Source organism: Thermobia domestica, chromosome 15 (genome assembly GCF_964235325.1).
Source record: "Thermobia domestica chromosome 15, izTheDome1.hap1.1, whole genome shotgun sequence".
In the NCBI taxonomy this organism is placed as follows: Eukaryota; Metazoa; Arthropoda; class Insecta; order Zygentoma; family Lepismatidae; genus Thermobia; species Thermobia domestica.
This window is the reverse complement of record NC_137468.1, coordinates 90,377,603-90,399,283: the sequence shown is the minus strand read 5'-3', so window position 1 is coordinate 90,399,283 and position 21,681 is coordinate 90,377,603. Positions and strand designations below refer to the sequence as shown.

The window sequence follows — 21,681 nt, the reverse complement described above, 5'->3', positions numbered from 1 at the left end:
CAGTTAGTGTGATCTTGCTTTAGTAAGTGTTAAGAAAGGAAAAATGAGAAAAAAAAAAAAAAAAACTTTGAGAACATTAACAAATGTGCAGAAGTTAAAGGAAGAAATATAACACTGTGCGAGTAATTTGTGTATGGGAAATATACATATATATTGTAATCATACTCAAAAGAGAGATGATGTTAAAATTTCTTTAATCAGTTTACTGAGTTAAGTGATAGTTTGGGTTTAGCTACATTATATATAGTTCTCCAGATATAAGGCGTACAAGAAAAATTTTGATTGAACAACATATATTTGAATTTTTGGATCAGGGCCACAAAATTTTTGAACGGCCCCTAAAAAAAAAAAAAAAAAATCATACTGAGTTAAGTGGTGGTTTTGGTTTTGCTGCACTGTATGTAGTTCTCCAGATATAAGGCCTACAAGAAAATATTTGCCTGAAATATATTGGATCTTTCGATACAAAAGTAACAATAACACACTTTTTTGCACCATTATCCTTAAATTTTTACCAAACAACTGTGGATATATATTTGCGTATCACTACGTCAAAATTTTTCTTCAAAAACAAACCTATTATAAACATTTTTTGAACTTAAAAAACATTCAGTTGTTTTAATTGCTCTTTATTGTTTGAAGAAACTTACGTATTTGTCAAACTTCATGTAAGACTAAATTTTTACGTAAAGAAGTAGTATTAAATTACAAAAAAAAAAAATCTAGTGCTTTTGTCTGACAAACTTCAGTTTTCAGTATATCAATAAAAAGATAATAAATAAATAATAATAATAATAAAAACATTGTACAGTATTTTGTATTCTCTTCGCATTATATCTAAAAGTAACTTTCTTTTAGTGGTTAGGAAATGGGTCAGAGTTGGAGTAGAGATAAACATTGTATATTACAATATGATTCTAAACTGAGGGTTATCTTTAATTTTCACAGTAATTATTTCTAAAGTAATATTAACAGTGGCTGCTTAATCTGTGACGAACTTTTCATTCACTAGGTCGGAAGCTTTTAGCTCATTTCAGTCATCACTTTGGATTTTTCCAACTTTCAAAATAAAAGTTGATAACTGTTATATTAATTCTCTCCGTTATTTTCGTGTTCACTTAAGAAATCAATTTTGAAAATTCATTGTTGTTATCTAAGTTAAGTGTGATCATTTCATTTTAATAAATATACTAGCTGAACCTGCGCTCTCTACATAGCGCATCATTCACATATGAGCATAAATATCCTTCTCATTCCTCACAACATCTGTAGATATCCCTTTACAGACACAAGTGAAGTCTTGATAAAAGAAATCGGCAAGGCGTATCATAAAGGGGAGATTTTATCGATTATTTTTTTCTCAATATCTCGCACCGTTTGCAGGACTTGAGCCTACTTCCAGTTGGAGTTTCTAATTCATGCATGACCAGTGTTTTCTTTCTTCTTGCATGCAGTATGTAATAAGCAATTACATTACATACACAATTAATTATAATGGCAGTTATATATGGTGTTCATTGGGCAAAACAGACCAAAAATAAAGATTCATCTTACACTGGAGAAATGGTTATCCTTCCTTTTTCATTATTATTTGGCCATGAAACAAACTCCTGAGACATATGCATATAGTGTGGTGTTGGAATGTATAATGCGTAGGATATGATGTTTTAGTTTGTTTTTTTTTTAATTTCAACGCTTCCAGTGTACCATTAAAAATATAATAAAAAAAATAATGACCATGTTTTTTAAATATTCAATTAGAAGTGGACAATCTACGCAAAATTTCCAATCGACCAGTGACAACGTTATCTTTCTTGAGCCTGTAGTTTCCGAGATCTCATTGTCGAAAAGATTGACCACAAACATATAAACGTCTACAACATCTGTCTATTAAAATGCTACAATAGCAATAAAATGAAATGAAATCTTTAAGTTTTACGTCCCACGGTTATGCCGGTTAGGCTAAAGGAGACGGTGATAATGAGTAATGAATGAAATGGTGGAATGAAGAAAGTGGGAGGAAACGGGAGAACCCCGAGAAAACCCACGCACACGGTGTTTGTCCACCACAAAGTTCACTTGGCGGGGGCTGGGATCGAACCCGGGACCCCAAGCACCAGAGCACCAGAGCTCTACCACTGAGCCACCGCGGCCCCTACAATAGCAATAAAAACACATGAGCTCCAATCTCTAACTTTTGATTTCAACCTTTTAATTTACGGTTATTTGTGATTTCGCGTTTAACAAAGACCTGAATAAATTCAGTTTCACGTACTTTAAATGAATTATTTAAATACATCTTTTTCGTAAAGTCTGTTTCAAAATTATTGTTCAAAGCCTTTGTATTTTAATAAGCCTTCTCCAAAATCAATGCAAATGAATTGTGCTGCCATCTTTGGAGCTTTCTAAACTATATATTTGTGGTTTATATGTTTGTGGCCAATCCTTTCGACAATGAGATCTCGGAAAGTACAGGCTCTAGGAAGATGACGTTTTCACTGATCGATTGCAAATTTTGTGTAGATTGTCCAGTTCTAATTGAATATTAAAAAAAAAAATGCCATTATTTCTTTATTACATTTTTACGAATACACTGAAAGTGTTGAAATTTAAAAAGAAAAAAGTAAAACATCATATTCTATACATTATATAATGGGGCCGCGGTGGCTCAGTGGTAGAGCTCTGGTGCTCTGGTGCTTAGGGTCCCGGGTTCGATCCCAGCCCCCTCCAAGTGAACTTTGTGGTGGACAAACACTGTGTGCGTGGGTTTCCTCGGGGTTCTCCCGTTTCCTTCCACTTTCTTCATTCCACCATTTCATTCATTATTCATCATCACCGTCTCCTTTAGCCTAACCGGCATAACCGTGGGACGTAAAACTTAAAAGATTTCATTTCATTTTTCTATACATTATACATTCCAACACAACATAATTGTATACATGGGTCGAATACCTCTCAGGCGTTTTGTTTCATGGCCAAATGATAATGAGAAACGAAGGATAGCCATTTCTCCACTCTAACAGTAAGTTGAATTTTTATTGTTTGGAGTGTTTTGCCCAATGAACACATAGCCTATATCACTGACATTATAATTAATTGTATGTGTAATGTATTTGCTTATTACATACTGCATGCAAGAAGAAAGAAAACACTGATCATTCATGAATTAAAAACTCCAACCGGAAGTAGGCTCAAATCTTGCAAACGGTGCGAGATATTGAAAAAGTAATCGAAAAAAATCCCCCCTTTATGGTATCTTTTACCAAGTTTTATCAAGATGCCTTTCACTTGTGTCTGTAAAGGGACATGTACAGATGTGAGGAATAACAAGGAGGTTCATGGTCATATGTGAATGATGCGCTGTGTAGAGAGCGCAGGTTTAGCTAGTATAGTTTAAAAGAGCTCGCAAGATGGTAGCACAATTCACGTGCATTGATTTTAGAGAATGCTTATTAAAATGCAAAGGCTGTGAACAATAATTTTAAAACATAAACTTTATGAAAAAGATCTAGTTAACTAATTTATTTAAAGTACACACACTCAAAATGTTTGTCTCTGTTAAACGTGAAATCATACTTAACCGTAAATGAAATATTTGAAAGCCAAAGTTATAGGTTGGAGCTCAGTCGATTTTACTTGCTATTGTAGCATTTTAATAGATAGATGCATAATGATTAATTGAATTTTGAATAACCCTTTAGATCATGTAATAATTTTCCACATGGGCATTTGTGTCATATGACAACGCGGAAACTGCTAAGTGTTTTTTTTTTTTTTCTTTCTGCCGATAAGATATATTCATTTGCTACTTGAAGACATGTAATGAGTGTATACTATTCTGATAATTTTGATTTTCATAAGATTATTTGCACTCTATCTTTTATATATTTTTTATTTATTTATTTGTATTTTTTTAAAATTTTGAACAGAATATTTCATTTGTGATGATTTATTTTTGTTATTTTTAAGCTGTCACGTGAACTACTGACGTCACGATTTACAACAAAAACAAGAAAATAAAATGAGAAAGCCTTTGAGATTTATAGCGAGTTCTGTAATATAGCTTATCCCTAAAACAACAAAACTGTTAATTCATAATGATAAGTAGATCTTTAGTTTTATGAATATCGTCTCGAGGAACACGAAAATACAGCTATATTTTAGTGCTAAGGTATGTATATATAAAGAATCATGAATTTTTGGTGGCTAGATAAGAAAATGGTGTACAGAAAGAGAGTACATTTGGGAGAAAAGTAAGAAATAGACAAAATTGTGAATTGTTTTATATACAGGATGGCCCAAAAGTCAGTTTTTCCTTGGAGAGAACAAAATTATAATATTTGTAAGGAAATCTGTATTTATTACTAAAGAAATGTAAGAAAACTACAGTGTACCGTCCCTTCTCTATATGATTCCTATCATTTGCAATACATTGTAATCAAATATTTATTTGCGTTAAGTTGCATATGCAGTGTCTTTTAGGAAAAGTAGTTTTTGAACCACCCTGTATGTATTGCCGAAAATTCGGTGTAACAAAACCATAAAAATATTTGGAAAGATAATTAAACATGTTAATCAAATATATAAGTGTATATTATTATGTAATTAATTTATAATAAAGATGTTTATATCTATAAATTATCTTTCCGAGTATCCTTATGGTTTAGTGCATCGAGTTTTTTTTTTTCAGTCTATCATTTGTCATTTTTTTATGTGGATATTAGGAAAGAGGGGAGGGGATGAGATATTCGGAAGCTCAATTCAATTATTTTAATGTTTACCTGGTAAATCCTTAACAATGATTTATCTAACGAAAGTTCATTTATGTGATAAATCAATAATTCTCCAAAAGGAATGAACAGAGCTCATTCTTAGTCATGACTAGAGTTTGGACTTTTACCTAAATATCTATTTCGTCCCTTTACTCACAGGTGTGTACTTTGTTATGAATATATTTCATGTATGTAGACAAATAATGTATTTTTATAGTCATATAAATACCTATTTTGATGGATAGTACTTACCTTCTTAGTGCACTTTAATGTCTGTTTTAATATTTGTCGTTTAATTTTAAATTTAATCATTAAACATTTGACTGACAGAGAAAAACAAAATAACCTCCCACTCATGGTGACTTACATGACAGTATGTTTTCATGGATTTCCAAATTTAAATACTTCGATGTTAGTCACGACGAGAACAGTTTTTGCAGGTATTTCCTGTCATCAATTTGCTTTTAAATTCTTCGTTAATTTCATTTTTATCTATTATAGTTGCACCCGTGTAGTTAAATCTGTACACTTTTTCTATATTACTTCCATCGATTACAATGATTCTGTCATGTTGATTAACGTAGCTCCTGCTTATCATCATATAACCATATACGAGGGTTAGGGCAAGTCATTGCAAATATTTTGTTTCTTGTATGTAACAGCCCGGATGGAAAATGCGACATATACATATGAAAGGACTAGGTGGGAACTACATGTGTGGACATGGAATAACACACGAACATTGTGCTTCACATATTTATTACGGACGTGTATAGAACAATACCAGTTTCATGATGCAAAATACGAAGCACAGTGTTTTAGTAAGTATAGCACAGCATAAATACCTGTTCTACAGTTGACATGACAGGCTCTTAAAGTAGTCCCCAACAGCGTTCATCACACGCTGCCAATGATGTGGAGGTACTGAATACCATTTGCATTACCATTTTCCACACCATGTGTGAATTGGGTCATCTGTTGTCGTACAGCATTGGTAGTGTCCGTTCGTAGTGCGTTTTTCGATGCTACTTGCCCTCTTTAACTTCAGTAGCGTCCATCGTCTGTCTTCTTCCAGAAGATACTCGATGATGGCACCTGCCACGTCGGTCCGCACACTGACAGGTCATCCCGAGTGTTGCTGATCACTGGTTGCCACACGTCTTTGCTGAAGCTTTCCTACCCACCACGCTACTGTACGATATGGGAAGGCATGATTTCCGAGGGCTTCCACCAACTCATTGTGGTATTCTCTCGCATTTCTCCCTCGGAGACTGGCTATATTGATGTATGCGCGCTACTTAACATGGGTTACTTCCATCTCGCACGACGATTGCCACACAATTGATTTCACAGCGCTCTCTGTGCTACTACCAGGAATCACAGAGCCATTTGTTGTTGTGAGTACACACTATGCCTGCATGACTTCTGCGTGACATATAGCAGTTTATGATCCACTCACATATCTGCGAACAAAAATCTAGTTGTAATGACTTTTACCCAACCCTTGTCTTTTATACGTTTGCTTCCAGGGCAATTTCTTTAACTGCTGTTACAGAATAATCGTATTTTCTTGCATAGATTTTTAGTTTCCTTCTGACATTCCATTCAACCTGATAACAGGGTTCACACTAATCTTGAAAGTCTGGGAAGTGTGCTATATCTTTTTTTGGTTTGTTTTAGTTGCCCATAATAGATGAACACATCAAAGAATCAAGATAGATTCAGAAAGATGTTTTTTTTTTTTTTTTTAAATGTCTAGAAATAAAGAAATTGAGGAACGCCGAAAGGTGTTAAAACTTCAAGTTTTCAAAGATGAGGAACAAATTAAATCATAAATTCAAATGCTACAGAAGAAAAAAGTTAGGTTACTTGGTTTTAGATAATCGAAGAGAGAGACCAAATTGTGATATATATGTTTACTTTTTCTTATGAGTGTATTCAAAGTGTGAAATATTAAAGATGTAATTATTGTTTGCTACTGGTGTTTAATTGTATTTCAAATACAGGAAGTTTGGCTTATAATACCTATTTACAGCAAGAAAGAAAAAGTAAGGTTATACTGTATTTAAAAAGTAAAAAAGTAGAGCGTTGGGGATGTAGGAGGCCGATTTAAAAAAAAAAATCTTAAACCTAACCGTCAATGATAAGTGTTCGCAAGTCAGGGAAAATGTACTTTCTTAGTCATGCAAATGGAGATCAAGTCAGGGAAATCAATACCAGAATTTCAGTTTGAACCCTGCACAATCAGTTAATAAATTGCAATGGTGCAAATCATCTATCAAGTTTTGCGTCTGCGTAAAAGAGTAATTGGTTTAGACCATTCAGCGTTAATCTCCTGAGTAATGGTGATAAGGCGTGTCCCTGCTTCACGCCATTACGTATCTTAAACGAGCTGACAAGACTCTTTCCCATTCGTACCTTACTGCTAGTTCCACTAAGACAGGCTTTCCCTAATCGTACAGTCTTCTTGGGAATTTCAGTTCTCTCCAAGGTAGTATATAGCCTCTCTCCTTCAACAGAATCATACACTTTCTTGAAGTCTATGAATAATTGGCGAGCTATATAATCAAATTCTCATTTCTTTTCTAATGTTTGTGTCCATTTGGTCAAATATTGATCCATTGTTCCTGAAACCACATTGATGACTTTTCAGCATAACGTTTTCGGAGTAAGGATAACGGTGTACCAAAAATATTTGCTAAGATTTTCTAGCAGGTTGGGAGTAATGAAATTAATTACTGCAGCTCATTTTTTGTTTTCCTTAAATATCAGCATTCTAATAGACTTGTTCCATTCCTTAAGAATTTCTTCTTTTACCTACATTAAGCAAATCAGTACGTGTGCTTGTTTAATTAGGTAAACTCTGGCAAATATGATGTTACATTTTAAATAAAAAATAGCGATTAAAAATAGAATACCTCTATTAATAACGGAAATAATCATATATGTGTTGAAGTCTTTGCAATTATTTGTGTTGCATAACATGTTTATTTGTAAATATTTTAAGTTACAATGCATGATAATAATATTCTGTGAAATGTAGATTTTAGAATGTCATGTTTTAATTTTTCAGTATAGTCAATATTCTAATACTTGTCATGGAGGAAGTTCGTGTAATGTATATAAATCTGTATTATTTGTATTATTGTGGATAGATAACATTTTTTTCGCTTAGACCAAGTTAATTTTGCCTTAAAGAAACATTACTTCTTTCCAAGTTTGGTACATTAGTTTATAGTAAACTTTATAACATTTAACTTCGATATAGTTTATTACTTTTTATGTAATAACATTACATAAACAGCATTTCATCATTTCGTGCCACCATTGTCCAGTGCTTGTGGAAAACTTATTAACAGGAAAGTTAAAAAAAAAAATGAAAAGCCATGAGATATTGTTATGAAGCTTCCGCTTTCCTTCGCTACTTTACGACACTGCTGTTTTTGACTAAATAACACACACTGGTACTACTCGCCAGACTTCATCGCCTCACATTCCCTTATCAGCCACAAAACTCTTGTAGAGCTGAGACACACACAGCTTTCTGAAGTTAGTACAATGTTGCCATTACTTTTTATCCAACCTATATAATTTATAGCGCATATAAATCCACGCCCTATTAATCTATAAGTTTTTTTTTTAAACCAACTAAGGTTTTACTGCATTAATCAGGTTCACTAGTAAATAACTTGTTTTGGATTTTGAAAAATTGCTATACTTAAAGTATATCGCTATAGTATATATAAATACATTCGATTGTAAATTTTGTCTTTTCTATAGGCAATAAGTGAAACTCGTGATAGTTGTGTGTTATATAACAACAGAGCATTGACGTATATTCGTCTAAAGCTATATAAAAATGCAGTAGAAGACTGTGAATGGGCTCTCAAATGCAATGAAAAGAGTTTGAAGGCATGGTTGAATAAAGCCAAAGCACATTTTTACTTGGAAGAACATGAAGAATATTACGAGTGTTTGCGAAAAGCAAGAGAGTTTAATCCTGATGAGGAAGATCTTATTAAGGGTAAGAATTTACCATGACTAAAGAATTATAAAAAGTGCAGTATTATATAAGATAACGGATGGCCTACAAAAAACCGGCCTGCCTGCATGTTTGCTTTTGAAACCCTCATTGTTGTCGGCACCAGTAATTGTTGCTATTGATTTTGTTGAGGCAGTTAGGTAGGGAGGGGCTTTAGTGTTGCATACTCACGACAGTATAAAGCCTTAAAAATTAGGTGTAGACGAGTGTGTGACGGCTGATTGCAAGATGTATTCCTTTCAGTAGAGAATAGCAGTAGTTGACGCGTTTGTATTGACCGGCTCTTTAAGGAGACGCAGGAAATTTTTGCAGACAAATTTTCTGGTGTAGGTGTTCTTGCAAAGAGCAGTATTCAAGGTTTGGTGAAAAAAGTGGCGACCAATTGGATGAGTTGCAAATGCCATAAAGAATCAAATGCCGTCCATTCGTACATCTGCTGTGGTAAATGATATCAAAGTACGAATGTTAAGAAGTTGTCTCAAGTCAACACGTAAGTTATCACAAGAAGTAGGTATTCCGCGCAATATGTGTCAACGTGTTTTATACAGTCTACAAATGAATACGTCTAATAATTCAAAGAGAGAGACAAGGTCAAACGTGTCGATTACGTAGCTTCTTCAAACGATTGCGAGTTGTTTGATGGATCCAATGCTGTTTTTCGTGAGTGATGAAGCATAGTTTTCTTTGTCACGACATGTAAACTCCCATAATACCAGATATTAGTTGTGTGGATTGTGGGTCCTATATTTTAAATCAGCTGTAAACACAGTATGACACATCCTTGGGACGCAATTATGTCTCCTTGCAAAAGAATAGGGCAACCTGTTACACTATCCTTGCATCACTGTAACTAATTCACGAGAAATTCACAGAGGAAAGGACAAGGAGTAAAGAATTGTGGCCACCGCAATCACTAGATCTGTCTACTTGTGATGTTTATTTTTGGGACAATTTGAACGGTGAAATGTACTTAGACATAGAACATTAGAAAACTTGGAAGATAATATCCGTAGTGAAATTCGAAAAATTGACTAACAGAGTTGCATAGAATGTACAACATATTAAGGCGTGCATAAAATTGCATTGATGCACTAGAAGAACATTTTCGGCATCTGTAATTTTCTGTAAATTTGGAGCCTACAGATCTTTCCATTAATGACATGTGTGTGTATTTTTTCATGTACCATCATATGGTATTGACGAGAAAATACGATGATATTTCTTTTTATAAAACCACTCATTCAACCTCACGAGAGTCAGGCTGGTTTTTTATGGGCCACCCTGTACATCACAAATGTAATAGTAAGAAAATATCAGAAACTGGTATATATATATATATAGTATGGCGCTAAATTCCTACAAAAACAGAGGAGTGATTCCTGAGAATAAAACAAACAAAAAAGTTCCAATAAACATAGGGTGAAAACCCCATCGTTTACGTCTTATAGGGTGCCGAAAACATGTAAAAATGAATTCTAAAGGTCCATAGCTCCAAAACTGAGAGACCTACTGTAGGCGGGCCAAGACTTCACTTAGGAACTAGTATGTGTTCTATCCAAAAATACATGTTTTAGAATCCTAAGGTACTTACACAACAATTTTTATGGAGGTAGTTGGAGAATACTTTATATCATAGGCCCATAGTCAAACTCTCTCTATAAAAATTGTTGTGGAAGCACCTCAGGATTCTGAAACTCGCATTCTTGGATAGGGCACATACTAGTTCCTAAGTGAAGTCTTCACCCGACTACAATAGGTCCCATAGTTTTGGAGCTATGAATCTTTAAAATTCATTTTTTTTTATGTTTTCGGCAGCCTATAACACATAAACGATGGGGTTTTCGCCCTATGTTTATTGGAACTTTTTTGTTTGTTTTACCCTCAGGAATCACTCCTCTGCTTTTGTACAACGAATTTAGCGTCATACTATATATATATATATATATATATATAGAGAGAGAGAGAGAGAGAGAGATAAGATAGATAGATAGATATAGATATATAGATATAAAGATATAGATATACAGAGTGTTAATGAACTCTACCGACAAACTATAAGACGTGATTCCTCACATCAAAATAAGAGAAAAAGTTCATATAGACCTATGACGAAAAATGCATAGTTTCAGAGCTAGGGCTGTCCAAAATCGCGCAAAAGATAAATTTCAGTAGGCCCTATTTCGAATTCCGGAAACTGGATGGTGGTTCTTATCAGCGTAAAGGAAGCCACGCATACACAATCCAAATATGCATATTTCATCAATTGTCAATAGGTGTAGAGGATATTCCCTACAGGGTGTAATTCTCAGATATGTTTTCAATAGAGTTTTCAGATATACCCTGATTTCAAATAGGGTCCAAAGTAGGAAGGAGGTAAACCTTGACAACAATGGACATCCAATGCATTAGAGGGAATTCGGAAGTGTTAAGAACAGGCAGCTCCATGTTTCTTTGTGTTCAGAATAACGTGTTTTGATATGTATTTCGTCATGGTATATTTCTCGATTTCTTCAATTATAAGTGTGAAAAAAAATAATAATAAAATCGCACCATGCGTTTTCCCGAGTACGAGAGACCGTGCTGCTGAGGTTCTTTAACACTTCCGACACCGCGCCAAAGGATTCTGTGTTCACTGTTATCAACGATTATCGTTTGCCTACTTTGGATCAATCATAGTCAGAGCATATCTCAAAATTCGGTTGATGGCATGTCTAGGAATTTCACCCTGTATGGAATACTCTGTACACCCATTAAACATTAATATGCATTTTTGGATTGCGTATGCGTGACTTCCTTTATGCTAAGAACCACCATCCACAGTCTATCGAATTCGAAATAGGGTCTGTTAAAATTTTGCTTTTTCGCGATTTTGGACAGCCCTAGGTCTGAAACTAAGCACTTTTAGACGTAGGTCTATATGAACTTTTTCTCTTATTTTGATATGAGGAATCACCTTAAGAGAATCACCTGTAGTTTGTCGGTATAGTTCATTAACACCCTGTGTGTATATATATCCAAATGAAATCGACCAATTCTCAGGTCAAAGGTTGCTGAAAAAATTTATTTATTTTTTACCTAAGATTGTACTACATTTAGGGAGTCGAAAACGGGTATTCATTTATTTTTTAGTCGCGTAGGTTTGTTTGTGGCGGCCATTTTGTATAGGCGCCTGAGCGTATTTTGCACTTCTCAGAAGAGTCCGTTAAACGCTGTAACTTTTAGGTTTTAAAGATAATGTGTTCAAACCAAAACCATGCGAAAGATAATGAAATGGACAACATTCTGTGTTCTGTTCACATTCAGACGTACTTTAGAACGTCGGAAAAAAAAAAAAAAAAACTGAACATTGAGGTTGGAAACCTAGAAATTGTAATTTTTGAATGTACGTACATTTTGAAACAAACTAAATAAGCCACTTTCAATTCTTTGTCTACATAGAGACTAAATAGTAAACAACGTCCCAAACAAGTTTCAGATCTGAAAACTATATACTTGATTTTGTGAAAATTTTTAAACTTTGCGAATTTTCGAAAGTCGTGTATTTTCACCACCAAATATCTCAGGGAGGACAGAAGTGAAAAATCCCAAGTTAGAACAAAATAGACGATAGTTTTGCAGTAATAAGTTAGTAAAAGTACATCACTGAGACTTGAGTAATATCTGAGTTATAAGTTGTTGCAGTGATGTGAAATTCGCGACTTTAAAAGCTGAACAGATGTGCAAGTTTTGTGTTGATATAGTATCTCAGGCATACAATTTATCTATGTTTCATCAGAAGTGCAGTCAAACACCAAGAAATTCGAGATTGGCTACTTGTAAAAGAATCACTAATACCAGATCATATAATAGATTTGTACCTCTGACGAAAACACAAATCAGATGTTATGAATACTCACAATCAGATGAATGTACTGATTGCAGTACTTCAGTACTTCCAGAATATACCATGTTGACATTTGCTCCTAATCATACCGAAGCCTGTATTTATGACAGAAAGGTGGATTGGGGGAATTTAATACACCAGTTAGGAAAAGAACGAACTTTTTGATAACTTTTTCCATCCTAATGGCCCAAGAACCTCTTTTAAACTATGTACGAATGACAAAGTGTGGGTGTCAACGACTAAGGTTCGCCGGAAACTCACATTCACAAAATTCATAACTCCTACAGGTCGTACTTTCAATATCAGTGCTAAATTCTGTACACAAATTAGTCAACGGGGCGCGGTGGCTCAGTGGTAGAGCATTCATCTCCGGTGCTTGGGGTCCCTGGTTTGATCCCAGCTCGTGCCATGTGAACTTTGTGGTGGACAAACACCGTGCTCGTGGGCTTTTTCGGGGTTCTCCAGTTTCCTTCCACTTCATTCCACCATTTCACTCATCTCCCATCATCACCGTCTCCTTTAGCCTAACCGGCATAACCGTGGGACGTAAAACTTAAAGATTTCATTTCATTTTTACAAATTAGTCAACTATCTACCTCACTGATGTCTTAACAGCAGCGCTATGGGCAGAAAAGAAAAAATAGACGACTTTCGTTTTTTGTACAAGATATGATTCATAAATTATGCACACTTTACCCATTTAACATTACTGTCGTGTTATTTTGACTTTTGCTACAAAGTTCATATTCACTCCAATGTCGCTTCATGATACTAAGTCCCAGTGAAGAAAAACCTTGTAACTCAGAAACTACTCGAGTCTCAGTTATGCAATTTTACCCACTTGTTACTGCATAACTGCAATTTTGTGCAAATTTGAGATGTTTCACTCCTGTCCTCCCTGAGATATTTGATGGTGAAACACACGAGTTTCGAAAATTCGCAATGTTTAAAATTTTTCAAAAATCAAGTATATAGTTCTCAGATCTGAAACATGTTTGGAGCGTTGTCTATTATCTAGTCTCTATGTAGACAAAAAATTGAAGGTGAGTCTCACTTATTTCGTTTCAAAATGTACATTCCAAAATTGCAATTTCTAGATTTCCAACCTCAATGTTCAGAGCTTCTTTTCTCGACGTTCTGAAGCACGTCTCAATGTGTACATAACACAGAATGCGTCCATTCCATTCATCTTTTATATGGTTTTGGTTTGAACTCATTATCTTTAAAACCTAAAAAGTTACAGCGTTTAACGGCATGCACTAAAAAGTTCAAAATACGCTCAGGCGCCTATACAAAATGGTCGCTACGACAAAACCTGCGCGGGTTAAAAATAAATGAATACCCGTTTTCAATTCCCTGAATGTGGTACAAACTTAGGTAAAAAATTAATGAAAACTAAATTTTGTCAGCAACCATCATTGGTCGATTTCATTTGGATTGCCCTATATACACCTCATATATATATATATATATATATATATATATATATATATATATATATATATACTGTATATATAGGGAGTATGATGGTAGGTGTCATTTGTTAAGTCACTGTCGTACTTGTTAGCACTATATAAATGTAACATTTACTCTTTCTACGTTAACTTTTGAGTTACAAAATTTCATGATAGGACAATGGCGTTCTTTTAAAAAAAGTCTCAAAATAACTGTCTTTTTAACATTTTTAATTTATAACACTGTGATACATGTGGCGCCGCGTAACGCACAAAGTATGAATTAGGTAGCATGCCATTCAGTTACCATGAAGCAGTGGGGTGGTGCACGGCATGCATTCGCTGTGAAAGCATATTATAAGAATAATGACAGTGTGGAAGCCTCACGTCGCGAATTTCGGCGGCATTATCAACTTCCATGACATGCTCAAGTTCCATCCACGCATGCAAAGCGATCTTGGGTCAGAAAATCGAAGAAACAAGTTCGATGTTGAACGTGAAACTCACAGGTAGACTTCACAGTGCTCGAACATAACATAACGTAGAAGCTGTCGGCACTGCTGTCGAGAGAAGCCCAAGGCACTCTGTTCGACGCTAAGCATCATCTCTACAGCTGCACAGGTCAAGTATGTACCGCATAATGAAGTTAGACCTCAAATTCCAGCCACACAAACTTCAGACCGTCCAGCAACTCAAACCAAATGATCACGAGCAACGCAGAAATTTCTGTGCAGTAATTTTGACGAAATTGGAAAGTGACGAACAGTTCATTGACAAGATGCGGATGTCAGACAAGGCGCAATTTTATCTGAGCAACTTAGGTCTCACAGTCTGTGATTTCTTTTTGCAGCATCCCTTAATGACAAAAGTGTATGAACAACGACCTGCATCAGTTGAGGACCTGAAGACACGAATCATCAAGGAAATCAATCAGATTTCGGTGGACATGTTATGTCATGCAATGCACGATGTTATTGAACGGCTTCAGGAATGTTTACGTGAAAACGGTGGCTATCTTACTGAGTGACGTCATCTTAAAACATGAGGTCATCTTGGAAATGTATGTGAATTAATTCAATAATAGCATACCATGGACTATTTATAACCACGAATACACTTGGTTTGAAATACCTCTTCTTTTATTTTCCATTTCAAAAAAGCCCGTTATTTTGAGATACCCTTATATTACTAAAATAAAATAAGTGCTTGTCGAAAAAAATGAAAATGAAATGAAATTTTGAGTTTTACGTCCCACGGTTATGCCGGTTAGGCTAAAGGAGACGGTGATAATGAGTAATGAATGAAATGGTGGAATGAAGATAGTGGGAGGAAACGGGAGAACCCCGAGAAAACCCACGCACACGGTGCTTGTCGAAAAAAGAAATTTAGAGGCGTTCTTCATGTCAGATAGCCGACGATATACAGAATTTTCGACTTCGAATAATTGTTATGTTAAATATTTTAATATATTATTGGTTTATTTCGTTACAGAGTTTAAGAAGTCATTATACCAGGATGAAACTTAACACATATTTGTGTGATGAGTGAAGATTGTAATAAATTCCAAGGTTATCACGTCAAAGTCCGGATCCTTACATATAAAACAGCATGTGAAGGATGTCGCACTTCATTAAAATTTTGTCTTGTACACGTGACACGTACAAGTTTTCTATCTTTCTGTAGTGTTTACATAACATTAAAAAATATACATATAGAATTTCGACTTCTTACTTAAAATTTAGAAGAAAATTAGGTTTTAGTTAGTTACCGTTAAAAACATGTGCATTTATACTTTTAATAACTTTTAGAGCTGTATTTGTTATATAAATAATATAATTGCTTTTTCAGACTACTGTATTTTCTTTTCCCATTTAGAAATATTGTAACTTTATAATGTATAAGAAAACAAGTAAATAGCAGCATCATTTTTTTAAAAATAAACTGCTTAAACATCCCTCATGAAAACAATGGACTACACAAAGTGCTAATTTGATATCGTGTGATTCCTAATTGCTTTAGGAATCAAAAGTATATTAAAAGCATAAAAATAGGGAGGGAAAGAATCTGAGTTTTGGTATTTTACGTCCTTATGCAACACCGAGTTATTGGACGATAAGATCTACTATTAACGTGGATTCGAACCACGACTAGGTTTGAATCCGGTGGAGTTGGCAGGTGCACAGACCATCATGCAGGATCAACCCTCACATTATAAACCGTTCTCCTCCCCTCCCCGCACTCTTGCCTTCAAGACAGCTGATTACGGGACCATACCACTGGTCCTTGCAGGGAGAAAGATTAATTGATTTGAAACCAGTAAAAGATTTAAATACAATGAATATTAAAATAGTGCTTCAAAAATTCAATTTAAAAAGATCACTCTTTACTAATATTCTTGCCGTTTTAGTTTTGAATGACAATAGGAATAACAAGAAGTTTTAGAATCGTGAAAGACAGTAATAAATCCGATGTTTAATCGGTGTAAGATAACTTACTCAGACCGTGATGCAAAATGGGAAACCTATTCAATTTTGGAAGAGGGTAAATCGTGGGCGCTTGGTTGGTTATAGAAAGTATAACCAAGACTACCAGGGTCTTGTTAGGTGTGTCGAGAGCAACAGTGTCCAATGTAATGAAATCCTACAGAACTCGTTACAGGACATCATCAGAGAATTGGAATGATAGACAAATACTGGGTCTAGGTGAAAGGAAATGCTGAACATTGAAGGTGATTTTCACAAAGAACTGTAGAGCTAATGCGGCATAATTTTGACCGCAGAAATCAATTAGCATCTCGAACGACCTATTTCTGCAATCGCAGTCTGACGAGAGCTGACTAACTTCCATATCAGGTTGCAATTTCGGAACATCTGATCACCGCACTAATGCAGTAGCGCAGAAAAGATTGTGTCGAAAACAAGAGAGTAATATGATCTGATGAGTTTTCTCTCCTAGTTTACGTATGGCAGACGCCCAAAGAGGCATATGCCCCAAACTGCCCGCTTTCTACCATTAAGTAGTTCTGGGCTCAGTTAAGGGCTCTGTGCTGATGTGGGATGAATTTTATGGTATTCATCAGTTCTATTATTACTCTTACAGAGAGAAATGCTGTCAGTGGTCATTTTAGAAGAACAGGTAGATCCATGCTACAGATCTTTTCTAAAAATAGCACGACTTCCTAGATGACAATGCGCCAATGCATATATCCAAGACCTATTAAGGCTTAGTTTGAGGAATATCGGGATGAAATAGTAAGTCGATGACAACAGGATTATTTGGTAAAATTATACCAGGAAAGTAGTCATCCGGTTAGAACTCGCACGGCACATGAAAACGTTTAGTGAATCTGCGTTAAAACCACATACAGTAGTCCTTACGCCCTCTTGCTTTTGGTTAAAATGCGTAAAGAAAAGTAGTGTTTGGTTTAGAAAATGTACATAATAACCATAAAACGAAGTGTATCTGCATGGCCTTTGGCAACAATGTAGCCTAGGAAATGAGCATTTGTGAAATTAGGTTATTCTGATTTGCCACAGAAATAACGATTCACTTCGTTCACTGTATAATTACAATCCTACCGCTTGTTATCGGCATAACGATTTCAGCACTTGAAAAACAAAATCCATATGACCACATTAAAGATCAATATATAATTGTAGTTATTGTTTTCTATTGTTAATTTTAGCCACATTTTCATTATCATACTTGCTCATGATATACAGAAATTATTTTTTTATTTATACATTTCTTGACCATGTAAACAGTAAAAGTATGTATTATAATAAATGCAACTTCTATTTCATGAATTTAGTAAACTGTTTTTCTTCGCTGCCGAAAATGCTATACAAAACTTCGAAACTGCTATTCAAATTTAGATTTGTTTAACAGCTTGTATTGCAAAATGTAAGAAAACGCTAACTGTATAGATTATCTGAAGTCACATGTTCTGTATTTGATACTTGGGGGCATTGCGGTAGTGGTAGACCGCTCACCTGTTGTGTGAGGGCTTTCGAGTTCGGTCTCAAGCCTGTGAGTTTGTGGTGGACAACATTGTGTAAGTGCGTTTTCTCCCTTTTCGTTCCACATTCTTATTCCACAAGTCCTCTGTCTCCTTTAGCCTAAAGGGCATAATCGTGGAACGTTGTTTCATTTCATTTTTGTGTTTGATTGTAGACAATTTTTGGCCAATGAAAACCTTATGATTGGCCTATGCTAACAACATTGGCTACACCTTTTACCATTCGACTTTTATCACATATTAAAATAATTCTGAAATTTTCTCATCAATAGACACCTTCGAAAAATACGTACGGGTACCGAAAATAAGTTAATATGTTATCTCTCATTGTGCAAGCAAGATTAGGTTTTTTTTTTTTTTTTTTTTTTTTTTTTTTTTTTTTTTTTTTTTTTTTTTTTTGGCTAGGTTGCACCTGGTTATGCTAACGAAGACAATGAAAGGAATGTTTAAGGAAAAAAGACACATATGTTCTTAACAATGCTTTATTAACAAAACTCATAATGTATTTTGTTTCACACAAAACATAATAATAAAAAAATAACAGTATTATTTCTATAATCAATAAAATTGATCAAAAACATAATCAATATTCTTCAAGCGTTTTAGCGTCCTTTTCTTTGCCTTCCGTTAGTGCTCTTGACTCATGAACAAATACAGCGAAATCAATACCCTGAAACAAAATGAAAAAAAAAAAAAAAAAGACATAAAAGTATAGCTACGCTTTAACGATATATGTATAAGAAACTACATATTTCCATAATCAATACTGAGAGAGTTATTTTGTCAGTGTGACGAAAACAGCTATAAAATGGTTAAGGGAATTTCAACTTATAGGATATTTGAGTTGAGGTGATTCTAAGTTTAACGTCCTTTTCAGCAGCAAGGTTATATGAAACGGGGCCTACTGATTAACGTGAAATCCGAACCACTTGCGCTCCCGCCGGGAATCGAACACGGGTCTCCCACGCCAAAGGCGCGTACGCTAACCACTTAGCTACGAATGAGCTCTTATAGGATAATTAAGAAGAAATGTCAACTACAAGGTCGAATCAAGAGTTTCGTGATATTTCCGTCAGTTACCTGTTTTATGCGTAAATGCAAGTTACAATGAAAGCTGCTTAGTATTCAAAGAAGAGGCATCGTCTGTATCATCCTTTCGGCATTCTTAACAAAACTTGTTATTATTCTTCATGGCGAAGATATCCTGCACGGTAGCTTTCACTTCCTTTTGGTTGTTGAAGCATTGCAAGAGCACGAAGTATGCCATGAATTGGAACAATAATAATCCGAGCATGAGTGCGAAGTATATGCTAATGGTAGCCTCAGCTTGAACTTTCTCAAATTCCCGAAACTTATTCCAGTTCGTTTAAAATATATGCGATTTTGCGGTCTTGCTGCACAAGGGTTCACTTTCTGTTGACTAATGTACGTATTTGTGGCATACATCCGCTCCAACTGTTCGCATTACCGCTTGACCATCCGGAACAAATTCATATTGAAATTATCTGCCCTAATATTTCTACAAGACGAAGAGCATCACTTCGCATTTGAAACGCCCGTGTTAGGCGACAGGTTCCGGTACCTGGTCCTTACTTGGCCATTGTTTATGTATATTATGTCACATATTATTATTTTCTTCAGGAAACGTAGATCATGCTATTTTTCTGAATTTCTTGCACACATCCATTCGCATCAGTACTTGAGATGGGGTAAAGTAGTGAGGTACAATTCAGTAGCGCTGAATGCTTTTACTAAAGTTATGAAGATGATGAACCACATTGTATTTGAAATACCAAGCTCGCCTGAAACCACCTAGTACTAATCGGATTTGCCTCTATGGCCCGGCGAACAACCTTGGAATCCAAGGTTTTCTACTTCCTCAACTGGCTGATCTGCAAGGTTCTTGCAACCCGAGCGAAATTTCTTTAACCATCTGGTTGCGTGGTGTAATCAAGTATCCTTTCACCTTTCGCACAACGAATGTTTCAGGTAGCTTCCATTAGAGCATAATGGTTCAGTTTGAGCTCGTAAAGTGAAAGTTCCTATTTAGATTTTGTAACACCTTCATCTTTGTGCTCTTAGAACACATACGGATGTTCACTGCACAATGTTTCAGAACACAAAGTACGACTACCCGTTTTAGCAAGCATCTTCGACGGCTTGAACTGGTTCGATCACGTGGTATCCAAGTCACAACTAATCCACGTATGCCGATATTGCAAAACTTGACTTACAGTACTTTTGGTAAGCAACAGTTTTGGTACGCGCTTAAGAAATACGTATGTTTATAATTTAAAAAAGTATTAATAGGTTGAGTCCTCTGTGGCCAAAACATCCTCTGTGGCCAAAATATGTTTTCTTTATTTTTGGTTTGTGTGTGTCCAAGTAATAATTTACTCATTTTATCGGTACTATGTAGTATTGATACCTTCTTATGGTAACATGACGGTCCCAGATAGATCACCGCCTGGAACAGGCTTAGGCAGCGTGAGTAATCTGTCACCATGCAAATTTTAGTCGATTGTATCCGGATTTTCCCGGGGAAACGCGAATGCATAAGTTAGTAACAAGTTTAGTATAGCGGTAACTTCTGCATGCTTTGTTGTACTTTCACTCCACATGATTATTGTCTCGCGTCAGTTTTGAATTATTTGAAAAATACATTAGACCTTTGGGTAATGTGGTTTGAAAAATAAATATTATAAACAAAATAGAAAAAAGATAAGAAATATAGAAAATAATTAGTTGGATCAACATAAAATTAAATTTTTTAACGTGGGTTTCGTGCGAAGCACGATATATTTTTGCCACTTTGACTGGAGTCATGTGAGATCACATTGGATTCACAATTCTACAGGCCAGCCTGTTTCTCTTACTAACAGGTCGACTACTATATACTGCAATAAGTTTTAATGTAAAATGTGAGATCAGTAAGACGCCATGAGTTAACAAGAGGTTATGTGAGACCAACCTGGCATTACGTGGCCGTAAGGAAATATTTTATATGAGACCAACGTGATCTCACACGTCACTTAACCTGTTAAAAAAGAATACATAATACTTTTGTATTTATGTGATTATACTCAGCAGTAGCAAAACATCTGGCTGGAAGAGATTAAATAAATTTTGAAAACGTGCGAATTCTTCGTGTAGAATCCAAATATGAAGTGTTGAGAAGAAACCAGAGAAGTAACATTATAGAAAACAGTTTTAACAGAAGCTTAGCTTCTTTTCCTAGACATATGACATGGAAGAAAAATCTTCCACACATTGTAGGGAAAATTTCTTGACAATGTGCGCATGCAAATAATTTAGGATCAACTAAGACAATATGAGAAAATCACGAGGACGTGTAGTTCTCACAGCTTTTTCTCTTTCTTTTCCCTTGACTAATCGAATAAGGTATATATGTATGTATAGACAGCAGTTCTCTTTGTCCTTGCAGTCGCGCCTTTACTAATATGCATTTATCTTATTCGTTATGTGTAGCCCTGCCTCTGCACTTAAATCTA

General features: G+C 35.2%; 2 protein-coding genes across 4 annotated transcripts in view; one reads left to right on the top strand and one right to left on the bottom strand.

Moving 5' to 3' along the window:
- The window catches only part of LOC145671137 (tetratricopeptide repeat protein 12-like), a 77,091-nt gene extending 58,965 nt beyond the window's left edge, over nucleotides 1-18,126 (top strand). Inside the window, exons 4-5 of the mRNA XM_081739941.1 lie at nucleotides 8,553-8,796; nucleotides 15,643-18,126. Coding sequence (XP_081596067.1) covers nucleotides 8,553-8,796; nucleotides 15,643-15,677 — 279 coding nt within the window. The 3' untranslated portion in view covers nucleotides 15,678-18,126. The remainder of the gene's footprint in view (nucleotides 1-8,552; nucleotides 8,797-15,642) is intronic.
- A 511-nt stretch (nucleotides 18,127-18,637) lies between these two features.
- The window catches only part of LOC145671136 (UPF0415 protein C7orf25 homolog), a 62,498-nt gene continuing 59,454 nt past the window's right edge, over nucleotides 18,638-21,681 (bottom strand). For all 3 annotated transcript variants that reach the window (XM_081739938.1, XM_081739939.1, XM_081739940.1), the window contains one exon: nucleotides 18,638-18,839. In XM_081739938.1, coding sequence (XP_081596064.1) covers nucleotides 18,753-18,839 — 87 coding nt within the window. In that variant the 3' untranslated portion in view covers nucleotides 18,638-18,752. The remainder of the gene's footprint in view (nucleotides 18,840-21,681) is intronic.